This window comes from Solanum dulcamara, chromosome 7, assembly GCF_947179165.1.
Source record: "Solanum dulcamara chromosome 7, daSolDulc1.2, whole genome shotgun sequence".
Lineage (NCBI taxonomy): Eukaryota > Viridiplantae > Streptophyta > Magnoliopsida > Solanales > Solanaceae > Solanum > Solanum dulcamara.
Genome location: NC_077243.1, coordinates 43749428 through 43771871, shown reverse-complemented (window position 1 = coordinate 43771871; position 22444 = coordinate 43749428). Strand labels below are relative to the sequence as shown.

Sequence of the window (22444 nt, the reverse complement as noted above, 5' to 3'; positions counted from 1 at the left end):
TTTTCCTCCCCTTGACCTCTGTTGTGTTTGATTCTAACATTTCATATTACTTTTACTTTTCTTGATCACTCGGCCTATGATTCCTATTGAGTACCTGTTGTTTTGGTACTCATACTACACTCTACATTTGTTTTGTGATGCAGGTTCAAGCACCAGCTACCAGTATTGAGATCAAGTTTACAACAGTCTTATTCGAAGGCGAGGGTGAGCACATGGCATTCTGAACTTCATCTGTCTCATTTTGTACATAGCTGACTAGTCTTTTGCTTTTAGAGACAAGTCTTTATTTTTGTGATCTACTTTTGGAACTTGTATCCGTTTAGTATCTCTATACATGTGACTTTCAGGTTTTGGAATGAATCTTTTATTATATATATGTTTTGATTTGCTTCCGCCTTGAATCTTCTTTATTTTTTTTAAAATTGATTATTCTCATTTAGTATCTATCATTAATCCCATTACTTATAGTTCTGGAATACGGATCGACTTACCTACATGAGGGTTATAGTAGGTGTCATTATGAATCAAGAAATCGAATTACGTATCACTACTTGCAACTTATTTTTGTAGCTCCAACAATTAATTCTAAACTCTTATCAACTATAACATTCATTTCTCCAATAACACTTCCACATAATGGGACTTTTTCCTATTCAAGTAACCGATCTTAAGAAATCATACTGCTTCATTGAATATATCTCTTGTGTATGTTTTCGAGGATGTCTCTTCCTAACGTATCGAGAAGAAGATTCCAAGACTGAATTAGCATGTAAAAACTAAATAACATTTGAAATTTGCAATACAATATTGAATGAGATGTGAATTTGTCCCCACTACTAACATTCTAAGAAAAAAGAGAAAAAAATTAATGAAATGGAAGTGCATTTTTTCTCTAAAAGACAATTGAACTGCAGATGTATTTAAGGGGAAAAATCATTATCAAAATCACTAGCCCGAAAATGGAGTACAGGCTCGATCTCGTCCAAGAAAATAGGAACTTGTGAAGTCTTTACCATTAGAAACTTAATGTACTCTAAGTTCAAAAAATCTGGTGAATACTAAGTATTCCCAAAATTTAGGTCATGCTCTGAATGATATTGGAGAGAGCTGAATAGGAACCGATCACTGCAGATGCAGTACCTATTGTGATAATAAGGGCACATATTGTAACCTGCATAGAAAGTATAAAAGAAGTTCCATTACAAGTGAAAACTGCTAGAAGCATGATTAAGAAGTTAAGATGCACATATTGTCATAACGTAATTTTTTTTGGCATAAGATGTTTTTCAAGAAAATAGGGAAAAGAGAATAGAGAAGGGGTACGAGCTTCACTATTTCCCAGAATAAATTAGATAAAAGTTAGTGCTAAAACTTCTCCATACCTGAAAGCGACTTGTTTTTCCCTTTAAGATTCTCAGGAAGCAAACACAAGGTAATATCAGAGTCTGAAAATAGATCTTCCATTAGTACAGATTTACGATGATAAATAGCAAATAGAAAAGAGATGTGTCAAAAACACACCTGAACTATCCTTCTTTTTTGAGTTTCATATCTAAACTATTACTTATTAGTTTGAGAAACGCACTTCTCTTTTTTATTTCACTCTCATCGTGTTGTGTGTACTACACTCTCTTTCATTTAAAAAATTATCACATTGCACTCTTCATTAACAAAACATTCCATCTTAACAAAAATTGAATAAATTATTAGAATTAGATTAAAATTGAATTAAATATATAGGAAAATTATTTTAAATATATAAGAAATTATATTTAGTTTTTCCATTGATTTAGCCTGTGCGGCGGTACCGACATATTCGTCGGCAGTACTCCGTGTTCCGGTCACCGGCCGAAGTTCTTATTCTGCAGGAAGAAATAATTTCGACTGATTATCGAGCTGGCCATTTTATTACTCGGAGCATCAGCCAGATCTTCTTTCAGCATCACAGTCACTTTTCTCACTCAAATCTCTAAAGCTGAAGGCGAAGCAACAGGAGCTTCTTTGAGTTTTCATATTTTTGACGTTTCTACCTAAAACTCTCGAATTTTTACTAATTTTCTTAGCTTAATTTTTGATTCATATACACCATTCTCTATCAGTTGCTTTTGTTCTATTATATCTTTAATATTTGCAGGAATAGGAGTACTTGTTTCCTCTGCAGTTTCTAGCTTGCTGGGTTTGGGTTGTTGACTGTGCAGCTTTGATTTTGAATGCACCCCATCTATTCGATAAATTGTCTAAGAGGAAAAAGAACTTGGTGGTAAGCCGACGTGAACGGTAACTCCGACGTGAACAGTACTCTGAAGTGAATAGTATTTTCCAACAGCAATCAGGTTCATTTCAACTGGAGTTGGTACCTCCGATTTCCGATTTCCATATCTTCCCATATCTATTCTTAGTTCATACACTTGTAATTCCATTTTGCTGACTTTAGACCTTTGAATAATTTATTAGTTGATATGCATTTTCGTGGCTTTGGATAGTGATGGTAGATTAGGGTCATGTTCTCGCTCAGGAACGGGGACGGAGACAGGGACGAGGGTAAGGAGGGGTAAGTGGGTTAAAAAAGCATCTAGACTGAGAGTAGGTTCTTCGAACATTGGGACGTTAACGAAAAAATCCATAGAGCTAGTTAAGATTCTAAAGAAGAGAAAGATTAATATAGTTTGTGTCTAAGAGACCAAATGGGTAGGTTCTAAAGCTAAGGAGGTAGATGGCTATAAGCTTTGGTTTTCTGGTAGATCAAAGTATAGGAATGCAGTAGGCATTTTAGTAGACAGTGATTTAAGGGATCAGGTGGTGGAGGTTAGGAGAATCACTGATAGGATGATGTCGATTAAGGTGGTCATTGAAGGGATCACGTTGAACATGTGCCTATGCGCCACAAGCGGGCTTAAGCGAGGAGGTTAAGAGGCGCTTTTGGGAGGATTTGGACAAATTAGTGGGAGACATACCGCCTACTGAGAAGCTTTTCATGGGAGGGAATTTCAATGGGCACATCGGGTTATTTCGGGAGGGTATGATAATGTGCATGGAGGCTTTGGCTTCGGGGACAGAAATGGAGGAGGAGTTTCACTTTTGAATTTCGCAAGAGCTTTTGGGCTGGTGATAGCCAATTCGGGTTTCCCAAAAAAGGAGGACCACTTGGTAACCTTCCGTAGTTAGATGGCTAAGACCCAGATAGATTTTCTACTTCTTAGAAAGGATGATAAAGGTCTGTGCAAGGACTGTAAGGTCATTCCAATCGACATCCTTACAACCCGACATAAGCTCTTGGTGATGAATTTACAGATCAAGATGATGAGGAAGAAGAGGGTTGAGGATGACCGGCCTAGGATCAGATGGGGAGTTTGACCACGGCTAATGCCCTGGAGATGGGAGAAAAATTGAAGGATATGGGGGCTTGGGATAGTAGTGGGAATGTGAACACTATGTGGGATAGGACGGCTAGTTGTATTAGGGATGTAGCAAGGGAAGTGTTAGGAGTCTCGACAGGTAGTCGTAGTCGGCATCGAGGGGACTGGTGGTGGAATGGAGAAGTGCAAGGGAAGGTGGAAGCAAAGAAGATGGCGTATGCGAAGTTGATAGAAAGCAAGGATGAGGTGGAGAAGTGGACGAATAGGGAACTTTATAAGATAGCGAGGAAGAAGGCGAAGTCGGCGGTTTCGACGGCAAAAACGGCAGCTTTTGAATGCCTTTATGCTGAACTAGAAGAGAAAGGCGGGGATAGAAAATTATTCAGGCTAGCCAGGGCGCGGGAGAGAAGGGCACGCGATGTGGATCAAGTGAAGTTCATTAAGGACGAGCATGGAAAAGTATTGGTAGAGGAGACCCTCATTAGACAGAGAAGGCAGTCATACTTCCATAAACTCTTGAATGAAGAAGGGAACAGAGAGTTTGTGTTGGGAGATTTGGAACATACAGGGAGGCATCACGATTTTGGGGGTTGCAGGAGTATTACGGTCGAGGAGGTTAAGGATGTTGTTCATAGGATGCGCTGGGGAAGAGCGACCGGACCTAACAAGATTCCTGGGGAATTTTGAAAAAGCGCAAGATCGGTAGGTTTGGAATGGCTAACTAGGTTATTTAATGTCATCCTTAAGACGGCAATGATGCTCGAAAAATGCAGGTCGAGCGTAATGATCCCCCTATACAAAAATAAGGGGGATATCTAGAGCTACAACAACTATAGAGGTATCAAGCTTCTAAGCCATAATATGAAAGTGTGGAAAAGAGTGGTGGAGATGAGGATGAGGAGAGAAGTGTCTATCTCAGAGAACCAGTTCGGATTTATGCCGGGACGCTCAACTACATAAGCCATCCATCTTATGAGGAAACTGGTGGAGCAGTATAGGGAGAGGAAGAGGGACTTGCATATGGTATTCATCGACCTAGAAAAGACTTACGATAATGTTCCACGAGAGATACTGTAGAGATGTCTAGAGGCTAAAGATATACCTATGGCGTACATTAGGGTGATCAAGGAAATATATGAGGGTGCCAAAACCAGGGTAAGGACAGTAGAAAGGGACTCAGAGCACTTTCCAGTTATGATGGGATTGCATCACGAATCAACTCTCAGTCCGTTTTTATTTGCCTTGGTAATGGATGAATTGACGCGACAAATTCAATGTGAGGTGTCATGGTGTATGTTTTTCGCGGACGATAAAGTCCTGATCGATGAAACTCGTAGTGGAGTTAACACTAAGCTGGAGGATTGGAGACATACCTTAAAGTCTAAAGGGTTTAAGCTGAGTAGGACCAAGACAGAGTACTTAGAGTGCAAGTTCAGTGAGACACATCAGGAGGTTGGCGCGGAAGTTAGGCTTGGTGACCAGGCCATCCAAAAGAAAAGTAGTTTCAAGTACCTTAGGTCTATCATGCAAGACAGTGGGGAGATTGACGAGGATGTCACACACCGTATTGGGACAGGGTGGATGAAATGGAGGCTCACTTTCGATATGCTATGTGAAAAGAATGTGCCACCACAACTTAAGGGCAAATTCTACAAGTGGTGGTTAGACCGGCTATGTTATATAGGGCGGAGTGTTGGCCAGTTAAAGTCTCTCACGTTCAAAAGATGAAAGTTGTCGAGATGAGAATGTTGAGATGAATGTGTGGGCATACCAAGAGTGACAGGATTAGAAACGAGGCTATTTGGGACAAGATAGGAGTGGCCTCGGTGGAAGACATGATGCGGGAAATGCGACTGAGATGGTTTGGACATATAAAGAGAAGAGACACAGATGCCCCAGTGCGGAGGTGTGAGAGGTTGATCATGGATGATTTCAGAAGAGGTAGGAGTAGGTAGAAGAAAAATTGGGGAGAGATAATTAGACAGGAAATGGCGTAGTTACAGCTTATCGAGAACATGACCTTAGATAAGAGGATGTAGAGGACCCACATTACGATAAAAGGCTAGTATATAGTCTTGCTATTCTACCTTATTAGTAGGTGCATTAGCGCAGTATAATTTCTTGTGCTCTGATTTCTGCTATTATCTATTATTTTCTTTACTTTGATTACTCTATTTTATTTGTATCGCTCTCGTTATTTGCTTTACCATATCGCTTTGAACTTCTTAGCTTTATCTAACCCCTTTTTATACTTTTATTGAGCTGAGGATCTTCCGAAAACAGTCGTCCTACCTTGGTAAGAATAAGGTTTGCGTACACTTTACCCTCCTTAGATCCCACATTGTGGAATTTCACTGGATTGTTGTTGTTGTTGTTGTATCTCCTGCCTAAAATAATTATAAAATAAAATATAAAATATTTTTCTTACCTCATTCCACCACTTTCTCTCTCCTTACACCCCTCCTCTAACCCCAAATTTTTACTTTTATATTTATTTAATAAATTTCTTTTATAAAAGTTTTTTTCAAAAATCTTACTTCATTTCCTCCCCACCTCCTTCAAATAATAATTTAGATATTTTTATTTTTATTTAAAAAAATTTAAATTCTACCCTGCCCTACCTAACACTCCGCCTTCAATTTTTTTCTCCTTTTGTTATATATATATATATATATATATATATATATATATATATATATGATTTTAAGAAAGTATTTTTTACTTGTCGCAAGATTTTTCTTAAAATAAAATTTTCATTTCTATTATATTCGTACACAAGTAGGAAAAAAATTTCTCTAAAAATATATATACATATCTAACACAAAACAAGAAAAATATAAAAAAAATTATATAAATTAAGAGTGGAGTAATTTTATTTTTTAAAAAAATAAAAATAATAACATTTTTAGGAAGGAGTGGGGGAGGGGATGAAGTATGAATTTTTTAAAAATATTTTATAAAAAAAATTAAAAATTAAAAATAAAAGGACAAGGTTTGTGGGGGGAGGGGAGGAAGTATTGGAGTGCGTGATCAAAATATTTTAAATTTTATTTTAAAAAAAAATCTTTTTTAAAAAAGTAATTTCTTTTATAAAAAAATAATTTCTTTTTTTTTTTGGAATAGAAATATTTTAATCTTTAACTTTTAATTAATATAATAATTTATCTAATTTTTGTCAAGGTAAAATATTTTATTCATGTGGAACGCCATATGGCAAGATTTTTTTCAAAAAAATAAAGAGTAGAGAGAGTATTACACACCACTGAGGTGTGTTTCTCAAACTAATATGTAATAATTTAAGTATGAAACTCACGCTTTCTATAATTTAGGTATGAAATTCAAAAAAAAAATAGTTTACGTATGTTTTTGACGCTTATATCAAAAGAAAACAAACTTAAGAGAACGCATAATAGGACTCACCACTAGCATTGTAAGTAACGATCCAATCAGTGCCATTACCAAACCTGCAGGACAAATACTAATGCTTAATTCATGTAATGCTATAAAGAGAAGGAGCACATCTAGTTGGAGATTAAACTCTCTGAGATATGCATTAACCATAAGCTATAGCAGGAGCACTGAGTAGATTAGTCACATTTGCAATTACTGTTCTCGAAGGGTTAATGGGATCAAAAGATAAATGCTGAGAGTGATAAGAATAAGTGGAGTCATAGCAGGAACACCCACCAAAAAAGGGAACCGCAAGACCAACTACTAATGTCGAGATTGCCAATGCAGTTCTAATGAGGATTGGGTACACGTGAGATTTGCCGTGTTTTGATGGCAACAATTCCTCCAAGCTCATTGCTACAGGAGACAGGGTTAAAGCATATGTACATCTAATTAAGGAAGACATTTTCTTTTATTTTTCAATCACAATAAATTCTGGAGAGATATCACCCTAGAAAATTGCATATATGAAATGAGACGGAATACAAAGAATAGAATCTTTCAACATGAAGTGGCTTAAATTCTAGCTAATGACTTTTGCAGCAGCTAGCATGAAATTATCCAGGTGTTCAAATCTGTTCATTCTTAATGTAGCGTGAACAGAAAAAGTAGGACTCATGTCGTCTTCAAGCATCATCATATTTTAACATACTAGCTGAGAACCAGAATTGGTGAAAAATGCAACATCATGGATTCAGGAAAAGGATATTTTGTAAAAGGATTAACAACCTGCAAAAGGACATACAAGTTAATTACATCTTCAAAAATGGTGGTAGAGAACTCAATCAGAATGCTAGTTGCTTACAGTTGTCCATACCGCAACCTTGGAAGCCATTAATCCTTTGGGCAAATTTAGAGTAAACTGGGATTCAGCTGAGTCCCCAAACATCAGGTATCCCAACACAGCTGTTCCACCATACAACAGAGTCACCATTCCAAAACTGCATCCAAATTAAACCGAAGTTTGCAATATAAGGAAAAAACTGGATATCAAAACCAACTCTGGGAACACAGGATCATTTTCAGAGAAATCTGGTTAAGTTGGAATTGATAATCTGCTCTAGAATTAAACCTTGGTACTGATAATACAGAATGATAAGGCAAGGTTCCCTGTAAGTCTTAAATTTTCCTTGCATGGATTGCTACAGACAGCTGGAACTTGAATTTCTATCCCAGAGCACATCTCCAATTTAATCAACAGACTACAACAAGCAAGTCATGAGCATCTACGAACAAATACCTGGTCAAAAGGACTGCAGGAAATTGACTACGATCTGCAAGGGATGTATATATATTGGGAAAGACCGCATGCCCAGAGTAACAAAATCCATAGAGCCCAATAGCAACAGGAAGAGTTGATAGGTTAAGTACGGTCCCTTTGCTTTCAAAGCCTACATGATCCACCAAGCCAGCCCAGTACAAGCAAAGGACCACCAAAAAAGAAGCAATAACTCCTCCAACTGAAAATTACAGGCAGCAATTCAGAATCATAGTTCAACAGTTACAAATTGCATATCAAAACTACAGAAAAAAGTATTAAAGACTTCAAGAATTCTGTTGACTGGAAAATCTATAGCTACAACGAAACAATCTACAAAATTGTAGATAAGTAATAGGTTTCTTATGTATGTGGCCCGCATATGGATAGCCCAAATCAATTTGTAGACATCTGCATTAGATATGATATAATCACAGGATCATTGAAGTACAAATTTCTCCCCTCTATCCTCGATAGACGCTATGGAAACCTGTGAACTTGTTTGTCAGGAGTACAGGAAATCTATGTACATGTACACCAAAAACCCTATTTATCTGCATTTTTCTTGTAGGATTACCGTATGTAGGCACTTTTCATGAATTGTCCTCTAACCATTGTTATCATATGGGTGCATAGGTGCATTGAGGCAGACGAGAATGCTATCAGATTATATTTTTCAGTTCAGACATGAAGCTCCTCTTGTAAGAAGTTGGTCACTCACCTGAGATATAACTTAGGACACTGAGGTCACGCAGCCAAACAGTAGGAAGAATAGCCAGGGTGGCTATCACAACAAAAAGATGGCGAGCATCTAACTCAAATCCACCCAAACTTAAATGTGCATTTGGAAATATAGCAGACAAGTTATCACCCTCCAAGATTATGTATTCAACACAGGAGGCCTACAATTGAAGGACAAACAGATAGAATGAGTAAGCACAAATACTACATAATTTAGAAATGAAGCAATATCAAGATGGCCGAGATGTTTTAGATATTAAAGCATCAACTCATGTCGGTTTGCTAGGAAAAGCAAAAGAATGACAAACTTATAGGTGAGATGAACTTACATATAATTCCACATATAAGATTATCTGCATCCACAAAAATACAAATACACAAAAATAAATTAGTATCAAGAACAAATAATGTTTTTAAACCTTTGTCAGATATAACATATTTAGAAAACAGAAAATGATAAGGAAATTGGATTTGTTGGAGTGAAAAGATTCCTTAACGAGTTATTCTATAAAAGTTAGAACTGAGTTTTCTCTTTTACTTAAGATTTTATCTAAGATTAATGCATAAAATTATATAATTTCAGTATTTTTGCACAAGTAACGTGTTCAAATTATACTACCTTTATTTTTCATGCACATATCAGTAGGTAACAACTTTATTAGCCAAGATACCCACTAGTCAATAATACTACCTGGCTATTTAGTAGATGAAGATCATATTTCTCTTCAACCGGTAGTGTTTTCACCTACTGGATCTTAATGGTGTGACAACATTGTCTCAGAATAAAGTCTACTAAAGATGAAAGCATCACATATTTAAGAATATAAGATCCTCACATATTCTCCACCCTCCCCGCTGAATAGAAAACATTATTGCCTCCTTTCCTTCAGATTGCGCACATTCATTAGTTAGAAGTAGCTACTTTTGCACAGGGCCTAACTCAACTCCAAAAGCTAACTCAAGAAGGATTTCTCAAGACCATATAAGGAGACGACAGCCCATTTCCTCCACCAATGTGGGACGCTTAGCATATCCAAGTCAACAAGGCCTTTTATATAACCAGATGTAGAAGAATCAAAAAGACAACTTAAAGTTAATGGAACTTACTGATATAAGAATTCGTCCCGTTGTACCAAAAGCAGCCTGACCAATGTCTGGGTATGTCTCAAGCCCTGGTTGGCTATCCAAGCAGTACCGCAGGAGCATGCCAGTATAGAAAGAGAGGATGCCAAAAATGAATAATATTGAAAGTCCGGCCCATCCACCTTCCTTCACAGCATAAGGAGTAGAAAGAAGGCCTACTCCGCAGAGAACATTCATGCCTGTATGAAACAAAGAATGTATGAGAAAACATGTTCCTCACTAACTTTGCAGGCAATCAATTTAGATAGAGAAATACAACCAAGAGCTTTCCTTTAGGTCAAAGATATAACAGGTGTTAGTACGCAAAATGAACAATCTCTTGCAATGATGACAGATATATTCCTTGTAACACTTGCATGATCAATTGCATGCCTTACTTCATCCTACAACAGCTATTATAGATCTAAAGATGCTGCAATATAAAGGTTTGCTACAACTTTAGAAGGAAGAAGCCTCATATTTCTTATTGCTCTCTATACATTTATTATGTAAGAGCATCAGTGTTTCTCAAGAGAAACTCCCAAAGTTTAAAATTAATCATAAGATCCCAATATGACTTAATTCCCGGTTCAAGAGAAATGAATTAAATTATCCTTTTACCTAACAACTAGAGGGCCAAATTTCATTCAACATTAATCAGATACAGGCATGTCACCATAAGCACAACAGGATATACGGAATTAATGTCTTTAGAATAAGTCAAATGGCTTGGGAACTGTTGATGGCATTACCGTGGTATGTCGATCTTCTGGTGGCATAGTTGTCATCAATAAACGGAAACTTACCATTTATCACTGCTTGGCCATAGGAGCTTTGGCGAGAAATTGGAAGTCCATGTGCATCCTTGGAAGGTCTCTCATCAGGTATTTTCTTAATAGAAGACTTCCTCGGGTGTAGGGGAGGCAGCAAACCATGAGAACTACGCCTGTGAGGTGCTTTTTCTTCTTCTGCTGGAGGTATGAGAGGCTTGTGAAGAGAGGGCAATACCTCAGGAGTGTGCCTTCTTATGAGAGATGAGCCCAAGAATGAACTTCCTAGCCGAGATAATGAAGGGGTTCCCAAGAAGTTAAGACTTGGAGATGGTACATTACTGTATAGATCCATAGATTGCCTACAAGAGGTACTCAAGATGATTAGAATTGGGAATTCAATGTTCCTTGTCAAAGCTTTACATATGATCCATCATTGCTTTATATACATCATAGCAGTAATTTGAAAACATATCAAATGGTCAACTATTTTAAAGACAGTACCAATATCTGGGAACTAAAGAAAACTCGTTAAAATATGAAGCATTACATGAAGAGTGATCTGCTTTGTTATAGATCAGCAGCAAATAAACTGTTGCTTGTATGACCACGTAGAAGCAAGCTCCCCACACAACAGGCATCATATTGAATAATTATTGAAGGAAAATTCAGTATAAAGAGGTTATGCATTAGTTTTCTTGGTCTCCCAAGGATCCCAGTGATTGGCGATATGTCTTTGTTAGTTTCATTCTCCTTTCCAAATTGAAACTCTTTTATTAAAATGCTCTTAAGACATGAATATCAAATCCAACAATTTTAGCAGTAAAGCTGTATTCCAATACTTAGGATCAAAATCGTGGGAAGGTTTTAGCTCCGAATCCTCAAACTATTCCAGGAAGCTGAACATAAGACATCTGCCATTACTCATTAATAAGAAATTCACAGTGGCTCAAGTTTGAAAACTGATCCAACTTCACATGCTTACATCAATCAACATAAAAGAAACGAGGATCGAGGGGTAAATTAAGATGTAAGAAGGGGAAATATATACCTGTAACTCTGTGGCCAAGCAGAGGTTAAGGAATTGGGTCGATTACGTTCATCATCATTATTGTCTTCATTTGAAAAATCAGATTCATTTCCTTCTTCTTCTTCATTTTCATGTTTTTCCAAATGTTCATCATCCTCTTCCTCACTTTCTATGTAGAAACTCTGTTCAGATATGGAATTCTTCATATTTTATAACCTACACATCAAATCAAACTAATAAATAATTAATCACTAACCCAACTATTCCCACATCTCATCTTCATATACACACATGCATGTGGACGTAAGAAGGATGTAATCATACATTATTCTTATGTAAGAAAAAAGCACTTACCAACACAAGGGAAAATGAATCAGAATCGAGATTTGAAATTGGGTTGAATTTGAGAAACCAAAAATAAGAAAGGAGATAGGGTGTAGGTAAAATGAGAATAAAATATCAGTAATAATGGTTAGAAAGGAAAGATGGTGTTGAAAACTTTCAACTTTTTAGAGACAGATCCGAATTTGCAGATGCGAGAATCCTCGTCTTCTAGTAGTAAAAAGAAGTGAAAAAGTTCCACTTTCTATAAAAAAAAAAAAAATAGGAGATAAATATCAAAAATATATTTAAATTTTTTTTTTTAGTTTTATATTTAAATTATTAAAAGTGTGATTTTCATATCTAAACTATTATTTATTAGTTTGAGAAATACACTTATACACTTATTTTTTTTAGTTTTATATTTAAATTATTGAAAATGTGAATTTCACACTCTCAATAATTTAGATATAAAATTCAAGAAAAAAAAATCAGATGTATTTTTGACATTTATCTAAAAATAATAATAATGTTGAGCTGACAATAGCTATATTTGAATGTGCTATTTATACACACAGCCATATTAATTACACAACGAGAGAGAGAGAGAAAAGATTGAAGAGGAGGATAATGCGTCAATTTACAACTTGAGTTGAACATCTTCCAATCACAAACACTGCACCGCCACTTGTATTTTGATTTTTCTTTTTTTCTTTTTATTGATTTTAAAATATGCTCAATCCTCTGCGAATATATATTTTTTAATTAAGACAAGTGCTACTTGGCATTGAGGAAGATATTTTCCTTCTGCCTTTGCACGGAAAGACCTACCTAATCGTGAAATCAGCGAATCGTGAAGTTTTCTGGCCAGATCTGTTCACTCATCGAATAAGATTTTTTTTTTTCTTTCTCTATTCTTGGCTACTTTCTTGTTGCTAATTTTTGGACTTCAGGCATCACTGTTTAACCTTATTTGCTGCTTAACGGTTAATTTTTGGTTTCATTACTCGCCCATCGTCGGCGCGCTCGCTGACATTCAGTGACTCATTCCAAGTTCCAACTTCCAACAGTGAACACTGAATAATCCAACACCGTGGACAATGCCTTGAAGGTGTTCGAAGAAATTCCCCAACGAAAATATTGCTATCATTTTTGGGTTTTTGGCCCAAAGACTCGTTCAACCCAAGATCCTCTACCCACACAACCCAAAGGTCGTTGTGAACAACATCTTGGCAAGCTGATGCGGATAGTAACTCTGATGTGAACAGCGTTTTTCAACGGCAACCAGGTTCATTTCAACTGGAGTTGGTACCTCCGATTTTCATATCTTTCCATATCTATTCTTTGCTCATATAATTGTAGTTACATTTTGCTGACTCTAAACCTTTGAATAATTTATTAGTTCATACGCATTTTCGTGGCTTTGGATAGTGATGGTAGACTAGGGTCATGTTCTCGCTCAGGAATGGGGACGGAGACAGGGATGAGGGTAAGGAGGGGTAAGTGGGTTAAAGTAGCATCTAGACTGAGAGTAGGTTCTTGGAACATTGGGACGTTGACGAAAAAATCCATAGAGCTAGTTAAGATTCTAAAGAAGAGGATGATTAATATAGCTTATGTACAAGAGACCAAATGGGTAGGTTCTAAAGCTAAGGAGGTAGACGGGTATAAGCTTCGGTTCTCTCGTAGATCGATGCATAGGAATGGGGTAGGCATTTTAGTAGACAGTAATTTAAGGGACCAGGTGGTGGAGGTTAGGAGAATCACTGATAGGATGATGTCAATTAAGGTGGTCGTTGAAGGGATCACGTTGAACATTATTAGTGTTTATGCGCCGCAAGCAGGCTTAGGCGAGGAGGATAAGAGGCGATTTTGGGAGGGTTTGGAAGAGTTAGGGGGAGGCATACCGCCTACTGAGAAGCTTTTCGTGGAAGGGGATTTCAATGGGCACATCAGGTCTATTTCGGGAGGGTATAATGATGTGCATGGAGGCTTTGGCTTCGGGGACAGAAATGGAGGAGGAGTTTCACTTTTGTATTTTGCAAGAGCTTTTGAGTTGGTGATAGCCAATTCGAGTTTCCCAAAGAAGGAGGACCACTTGGTAACCTTTTGGAGTGTGGTGGCTAAGACTCAGATAGATTTTTTACTCCTTAGGAAGGATGATAAAGGTCTGTGCAAAGACTGTAAGGTCATTCCAATCGACAACCTTACGATCCGACATAAGCTCTTGGTGATGGATTTAGGGATCAAAGTGACGAGGAAGAAGAGGGTCGGGGATGACCGACCTAGGATTAGATGGGGGAGTTTGAACATGGGTAGCGCCCTGGAGATGGGAGAGAAATTAAAGGATATAGGGGGCTGGGATAGTAGTGGGGATGCGAACACTATATGGGATAGGACGGCTAGTTGTATTAGGGTTGTAGCAAGGAAAGTGTTGGAAGTCTCGATAGGTAGCCGTGGCCGGCATCAAGGGGACTGGTTGTGGAATGGAGAAGTGCAAGGGAAAATGGAAGAAAAGAAGATAGTTTATGCGAAGCTGATAGAAAGCAAAGGTGAGGTGGAGAAGTGGATGAATAGGAAACATAATAAGATAGAGAGGAAGGAGGTGAAGTCGGCAGTTTCGACGGCAAAAACGATAGCTTTTGAACGCGTTTATGCTGAACTAGAAGAGAAATGCGGGGATAGGAAATTTTTCAAGCTAGCCAGGGTGTGAGAGCGAAGTTTACGAGATGTGGATGAAGTGAAGTTCATTAAGGACGAGCATGAAAACGTATTTGTAGAGGAGACCCTCATTAGATAGAGATGGCAGTCGTACTTCCATAAACTCTTGAATGAAGAAGGGGACAGACAGTTTGTGTGGGGAGATTTGGAGCATATAGGATGGATTCACGATTTTAGGTGTTGTAGGAGTATTTCAGTCGAAGAGGTTAAGGGTGTTGTGCGTAGGATGCGCTGGGAAAGAGCGACCGGACCTGACGAGATTCTTAGGGAATTTTGAAAGAGCGCAGGCTCGATAGGTTTGGAATGGCTGATTAGGTTATTTAATATTATCCTTAAAACGGCAACAATGCCCGAAGAATGTAGGTCGAGCGTAATGATCCCCTTATACAAAAACAAGGGGGATATCCAGAGCTACAACAACTATAGAGGTATCAAGCTTCTAAGCCATACTATGAAAGTGTGGGAAAGAGTGGTGGAGATGAGGGTGAGGAGAGAAGTGTCTATCTCAGAGAACTAATTCGGATTTATGCCGGGACGCTCAACTACAGAAGCCATCCATCTAATGAGGAGACTAGTGGAGTAGTATAGGGAGAGGAAGAGGGACTTGCATATGGTATTCATCGATCTAGAAAAGGCTTACGATAAAGTTCTCGAGAGATACTATGGAGATATTTAGAGGCTAAAGGTGTACCTGTGGCGTACATTAGGGTGATCAAGGACATGTATGAGGCTGCCAAAATTAGGACAAGGACAATAAGAGGGGATTAGAGCATTTCCCAGTTGTGATGGGGTTGCATCAAGGATCAACCCTGAGTCCGTTTTTATTTGCCTTGGTAATGGATAGATTGACGCAATAAATTCAAGGTGAGGTACCATGGTGTATGTTTTTTGCGGATGACATAGTCCTGATCGATAAGACTCATAGCGGAGTTAACGCTAAGCTGGAGGAGTGGAGACATACCTTGGAATCTAAAGGTTTAAGCTGAGTAGGACCAAGACAGAGTACTTAGAGTGCAAATTCAATGAGACACATCAGGAGGTTGGCGCGGAAGTTAGGCTTAGTGACCAGACCATCCAAAATAAAAGTAGTTTCAAGTACCTTGGGTCTATTATACAAGGCAGAGGGGAGATTGACGATGATGTCACACATCGTATTGGGGCAGGGTGGATGAAATGGAGGCTCGCTTCCGGTTTGCTATGTTACAAGAACGTGCCATCACAACTTAAGGGTAAGTTCTACAAAGTGGTGGTTAGATCGGCTATACTATATGGGGTGGAGTGTTGGCCAGTTAAGGTCTCTCATGTTCAAAAGATGAAAGTAGACGAGATGAAAATGTTGAGATGGATGTGTGGGCATATCAGGAGCGACAGAATTAGAAATGAGGCTATTCGGTACCAGGTAGGAGTGGCCTCGATGGAAAACAAGATGCGGAAAATACGACTGAGATGGTTTGGGCATGTGAAGAGGAAAGACACAGATGTCCCAGTGCGGAGGTGTGAGAAGTTGGCCATGTATGGTTTCAGAAGAGGTAGGGGTAGGCCGAAGGAATATTAGGGAGAGGTGATTAGACAGAAAATGACACAGTTACAGCTTACCGAGGACATGACCTTAGATAAGAGGGTGTGGAGGACCCATATTAGGGTAAAAGGTTAGTAAATAGTCTCGTTATTCTTCCTATTAGTAAGCGCATTAGTGTAATATAATTTATTATGCTCTGACTTCTGTTAGTATCTTTCTATTACTTTCTTTCATTTGATTACTCTATTTTATGTGTGTCACTTTCGTTATTTGCATTATTCGTTATTTGTTTTCCCATAGCTAGCTTTGAACTTCTTAGCCTTATATGACCTCGTTTTATTCTTTTTTTGAGTTGAGGGTCTCTCGGAAACAGTCATCCTACCTTGGTAGGAGTAAGGTCTGCATGTACTTTACCTTTTCCAGACCCCACATTGTGGGATTTCACTGGATTGTTGTTATAGAAGTGCTATTTGGCACAATTCGTTTTGGTACAAATAGCACAACTCTACTAAAACATATCTATGCTCTTTTGGCTCTAAAATCATCTATAATCTTTTTTTCCAAAATCAAAATCACTTTTGACTTTGTTTTTCTTTTTTTAAATAACTTTACTTGTTTTATTCATATTAACTTTTATTCTGATTTTAGCTCTTTTTTTCAATCATATCTAAATATAAGTTATATAATTGTATTAAATTTGATTTTAGCTTTTTTATTTTTCTCCGGCCATTTCTAAATTCAAATCATATAATTATATTAAAATGGACCTATTAATGATAGTCAATTAAGCCAAAATTATTTTTTAACATAATTTGAATCCATTGTAGGTTTTTATTTTCTATATTTCAAACTATTGATTTTTGAGTTAATTCAATGTTACGTTAATTATTTATTTAATGTAATTATGTGATAACTCTTAAAACTTGTTAAATTTGGAATTCAGTGTAGATTTTTATTTGAAAAGAAATTTTAATAACAAAAAAACATTTTTAATCATAGTTCGACTCCAATGTATTTATATTTTCTATTTTCCATACCTATTGATCTTTGAGTTAACTCAACGTTACGTTGATTATTTATTTAATTTAATTACATGACAGCTCTTAAAACTCGTCAAATTTGGAATCTAGTGTAGGTTTTGGTTGGAAAAGAAATTTAATAACTAGAAATTATTTTTTTAACATAGTTCGAGTCAATGTAGGTTTCTATTTTCTATTTTTCAAACCTATTAATATTTGAGTTAATTCGACGTTAATTATCTATTACATGTAATTACATGAAAACTCTTAAACTAGTTAAATTTGGAATTATTATTCAAAACACCCGAAAAAAAGAACCAAAAGGACGAAAATGAATTATATTTCATTTTTTGAAAGTTTTGGCTCCTAGTCAGTAAAGTAATTGAGTACACCTAAGACCCTATCAAATTGAAAAGCTAAGAATTTTTCTCTTTTTTTTTGATGCAAAGTAATTAATGAGAGATGATTTTTTTATTTTTTAATTATTGATCTTTGATTTAATTTAACACGAAGTTAATAAATTAGTTGATTATAATACAACTTTAATTATTTATTTAATATAAAATAACATTTTTACATGGCAACTCTTAAAATTCGTTAAATTTGAAAGCATTATTCTAAATACCCGAAAGAAACGAACCAAATGGATGGAAATAGATTATATTTCATTTTGGGAGTTTGTCTCTTCTTCACTAAAGTAATTGAGTACATGTAAGACCCTATCAAATTGAAAAGATAAAATTTTATTATTTCCCTCTTTTTGATTCAAAGTAATTAATGTGGGGTGGTGTTTTTTATTTTCCAAACTTATTGATCTTTGATTTAATTTAACACAACTTTAATAAATTAGTTAATTATAACGCAATATTAATTATTTATTTAATGTAAAGTATAATCAACCAAATCGATGGAATTGGATTATATTTCATTTTGGGTGGTTTTTGTTCTTCTTCTTCTTAAGCAATTGAGTATACCAACCCTCTTCTTACAAGCTATTGAAAAGATTTGATCTTCACTCTTTTTAATACAAAATAATTTATGTGAGGTGATGTGTTTATATTTTGTAGAGAAAAGACATAGAGCCCGTTTGGATGAGCTTAAAAAAGTAACTTTTATGTATGAAGTGTTTTTAGAACTTTAAAGTGCTGAAAGTTATTTTTATAAATAAGCAGTTGAGTGTTTGGATAAAAGTGCTTAAATGAGAAAAATTATGTGAATTTTAGGGTTAAAAGAATAAAAAGGGTAGTTTGGGAATTTAGTTAAAATATAAGGGATATAAAAGTAATTTCCATGGTCAAAGAAAATGACTTTAAGCACTTAGAAGAAAAAAGTTAGGAATCCTAACTTTTCATTTTTGACTGACTTTAAGAACTTTCTGGCTTAAAGTTAGCATTAGGCAAACACGTCCAAAAGCTGAAAATGGGCTTTAAATTGGTTTTGACCAACTTAAAGCCAATCCAAACGGGATCATAAAATGACACCTAAAGTTATTCAAAATTTTCAAAAAGACACCTTAATTATACGAGCGTCCTATTACCCACCTGAATAATTTTGAATTGATATTATTACATTATTTTTTGTTCACCTGGCATAGTGAACAACCTAAAATAATGAATATAATTTTATTTTTACAAGTATTTTGTTATATAATTTATTTTCTTCTTTTTCTTATTATTTTAACTTTTTTTTCTTATTATTTTTTCTTTTTCTTTCTTCTTCAAAAATTCATTGTCATCTCCATTGGGAATCCTCACTTTCAATGTCACCATTTTTATCACAACTCCACCTTCCTTCTTTTACTACTATTAGTTTAATTCTCTTCAGTTTTAAAATTTTATCTCACTATTTACTTACATTTCGAACAATTAGATGAATCCATTAGATTTCAAGACGATAGGATGTATCATTTAGCTTGTTTATCCGAATTTCAATCAAACTTCTTTCAATTTTTGGAAATTTATTGATTATTTTAAAATAATCATTTCTAACTGAAATGAAAAAGAGATAAATTAATTGATGATACCTTCAAAATTTTGAATTTGTTTTAAAAAATAATTAGCTTTATTATCAATAACTCAATAAAGTCTAGAAAAATAATTAATTTTGAGATATGACTCAACCAATTCAACTCAGTTTCCGGCGGAATAAAACGAACGCATTGAATCCAACAGTATCTTTAGCGAGGTTTGGGTTTTGGGTGGCCTTCAATGTAAAAAATATTATAAAATAAACTAACTTAGCAAATTAATAAGAAAGAGAGATAATAAGAGAGAGAGAGTTTTTAGAATGTTGTATTGTTGTTGTATAACTGCAGTGGCTATTTATAGCCGCTGCGAATGAAAGAAGAATACAACTTGGGGGAGGGGACAAAATTTGGTGGAGGAAAAATGAGAAGGAAAATGAGGAGAAAAGAAAGAAAAAGTAAAAAGGGGAAAGGGACGTCCACAAAGTGGACATCCACTTTCATAACACTCCCCCTTGAATGTCCACGTGTAGTGTGCCTCATTGAAATTTTTACAAGAAATAATATATATAGTTATCATGAATACCCATAGATCTTGTGCCTCATTAAAACCTTACTAGGAAAAACTCAGTGAGAAAAAACCTAGTAAAGGAAAAAGAATACACACATCTGATAATAAGCTTTGAGTGCTGCCTCATTAAAAACCTTAATAGGAAAATCCAGTGGGACAAAACCTTGGTTAAGAAAAAAAGAGTACAACGCGTATTTTACTCCCCTTGATGAAAACTTCATTTGATATTTTGGAGATGGCGCATTCCAACGTTATACCTTAGTTTTTCAAAAGTTGATGTTGGTAATGCCTTTGTGAATAAATCTACAATATTATAACTCAAACGAATTTGTTGTACATCAATATCACCATTCTTCTGGAGATCATGTGGGAAAAATAATTTTGATAAAATATGTTTCGTTATGTCTTCTTTTATGAAGCCACCTTTCAATTGAGCTATGCACGCGGTATTGTCTTTGAATATAATTATGGGTACTTTGACATCATTTTTCAGGCCGCATTTTTCTTTAATGAACTGTATCATCGATCTCAATCACACACATTCTCTACTTGCTTCATGAATTACTATTATTTCAGCATGATTTGAAGAAGTAGCAACAATAGACTGCTTTGTAGATCGCCATGATATAGCAGTTCCTCCGTGTGTAAATAGATAGCCTGTCTGAGATCGAGCTTTAGTGGGTCTGATAAATAACCTGAATTTGTATAACCAATAAGCTCTGCACAATCTTTGTTAGTATAAAATTAGCCCATATCAATGGTATCTTTTAGGTATCGCAAAAAATATTTGATACCGTTCTAATGACTTTGCGTTGGGGATGAACTATACCTTGCTAGCAAATTAACAAAAAATATTATATCAGGCCTGGTTGAGTTAGCAAGGTACATAAGTGCAACAATAGCACTGAGATATGATACTTCATGACCAAGAAGTTCTTCATCCTCTTCTAGAAGTAGAAATAGATCTTTTTCCACTTCAAGTGATCGAACAACCATTGGAGTACTTAATGGATGTGCTTTGTCCAAGTAAAATTATTTTAAGATTTTCTCAGTGTAAGCATATCGGTGGACAAAAACCTTGTCTGCTAAATGTTCAATTTGCTGACCTAGACAAAGTTTTGTCTTTCCAAGGCCTTTCATCTCAAATTCTTTCTTTAGATATTTAATCTCCTATTGGACCTCTTCAGGGGTTCTAATGAGATTTATGTCATCAACATAAATGACGAGTATAACAAACTCTGATTCTATTTTCTTAATAAAAACACATGGATAGATGACATTATTTATATAATCTTTATTTATCAAGTACTCACTAAGGTGATTATACCACATACACCCTGATTGTTTCAGACCATATAATGATCTTTGCAGTTTCATTGAGTACATCTCTCGAGACTTAGTACATGCTTCATGCAATTTTAATCCTTCTGGAATTTTCACGTAAATTTTATTATCAAATGAACCATAAAGGTAAGCTGTAACTACATCGATTAGATGTATTTCAAGATTTTTATGTACAACTAAACTGATGACATATCGAAAAATTATTCCATTATAACAGGTGAATCCTTGTGCAATAAGGCATGCCTTGTATCTTACAATTTCATTTCTCTCATTTTATTTTCACACAAAAACCCATTTATAGGCAACTGGTTTTACACCTTCAGGGGTTTAGACTATAGGTCCAAAAACCTCACGTTTAGCAAGTGAGTCTAATTCTGATTGAATTGCCTTTTGCCATTCTGGCTAATCATATCTACGTCTACATTCTTCGATGGAATTAGGCTCAAGACTTTCACTATATTGTATGAGGTTAATTGCAATATTATATGCAAAAACATTATCCACCATAATTTTCAATCGATCTAAATTTATCTCATCACCAGTAGAAATTATTGAAAGTTATTCATTCACTTGAGTCTCGGGTTCACTGATTTCTTCAGGAATATTAGGATTACACAAATCTTGACCTTCTTTGGAGGGTTCTTTTGTAGTATCATTTTTGTTATTCTTTACACTTTTCTTTCTATGATTTTTATCCTTTGAACCCAATGGTCTACCATGCTTCAGGCATTTTGAGATTCAGAAGCTATGATACTAGTAAATGGTCTTTTTGGGACATCAATCCGGATAGACACATTCACTACATGGATATGTGACTTAGTTATCCATTTCTAATCAGTAAATGCATCTGGCATTTGATTTGCCATATTCTGTAAGTGGATGATCTTTTGGACCTCTTGCTCACATGTGCGGATACGTGGATCAAAATGAGATAGTGATAAAACCTTCCATGCAATTTCTCTTGCAGGGTCCTTTTTCTCTCCCCCCTATGACGGGAAAATTATTTAATCAAACCGACAATCTGTAAAAATCGAGCAGTAAATAAGTCTCATGTCAGTGGTTCAAGGTAGCGAATTATGGAAGGTGAGTCAAATCCAACATATATGTCCAACCTTCATTGATGGCCCATCTTTATATGTTGTGGTGGTGCTACAGGCACGTATACCGCAATAAAAAATTCATAGATGGGCTATATTTAGCTCATGACCAAATATTAGTTGTGATAGAGAGTATTTATTATAATGTGTCGGTATGATACG

At 35.9% G+C, this 22444-nt stretch overlaps 1 protein-coding gene across 3 annotated transcripts; it reads right to left on the bottom strand.

Annotated features, from left to right (window-relative positions):
- Positions 1–762: 762 nt before the first annotated feature.
- Positions 763–12303, bottom strand: LOC129894270 (amino acid transporter AVT1C-like). 3 transcript variants are annotated; one of them, XM_055969879.1, is made up of 13 exons: positions 12082–12303; positions 11749–11943; positions 10734–11059; positions 9913–10127; positions 9135–9158; positions 8786–8966; positions 8047–8266; positions 7612–7747; positions 7516–7535; positions 7044–7189; positions 6777–6820; positions 1383–1445; positions 763–1171 (listed from the first exon to the last, which is right to left on the bottom strand). In XM_055969879.1, exons 2-13 carry the CDS (start codon positions 11931–11933, stop codon positions 1076–1078), a joined length of 1656 nt encoding a protein of 551 aa, XP_055825854.1. In that variant the 5' UTR covers positions 11934–11943; positions 12082–12303; the 3' UTR covers positions 763–1075. The 3 variants fall into 3 exon arrangements, with proteins under 3 accessions (XP_055825854.1, XP_055825855.1, XP_055825856.1); XM_055969880.1 differs by having other exon boundaries at positions 7624–7747; XM_055969881.1 differs by lacking the exon at positions 1383–1445.
- Positions 12304–22444: the final 10141 nt, after the last annotated feature.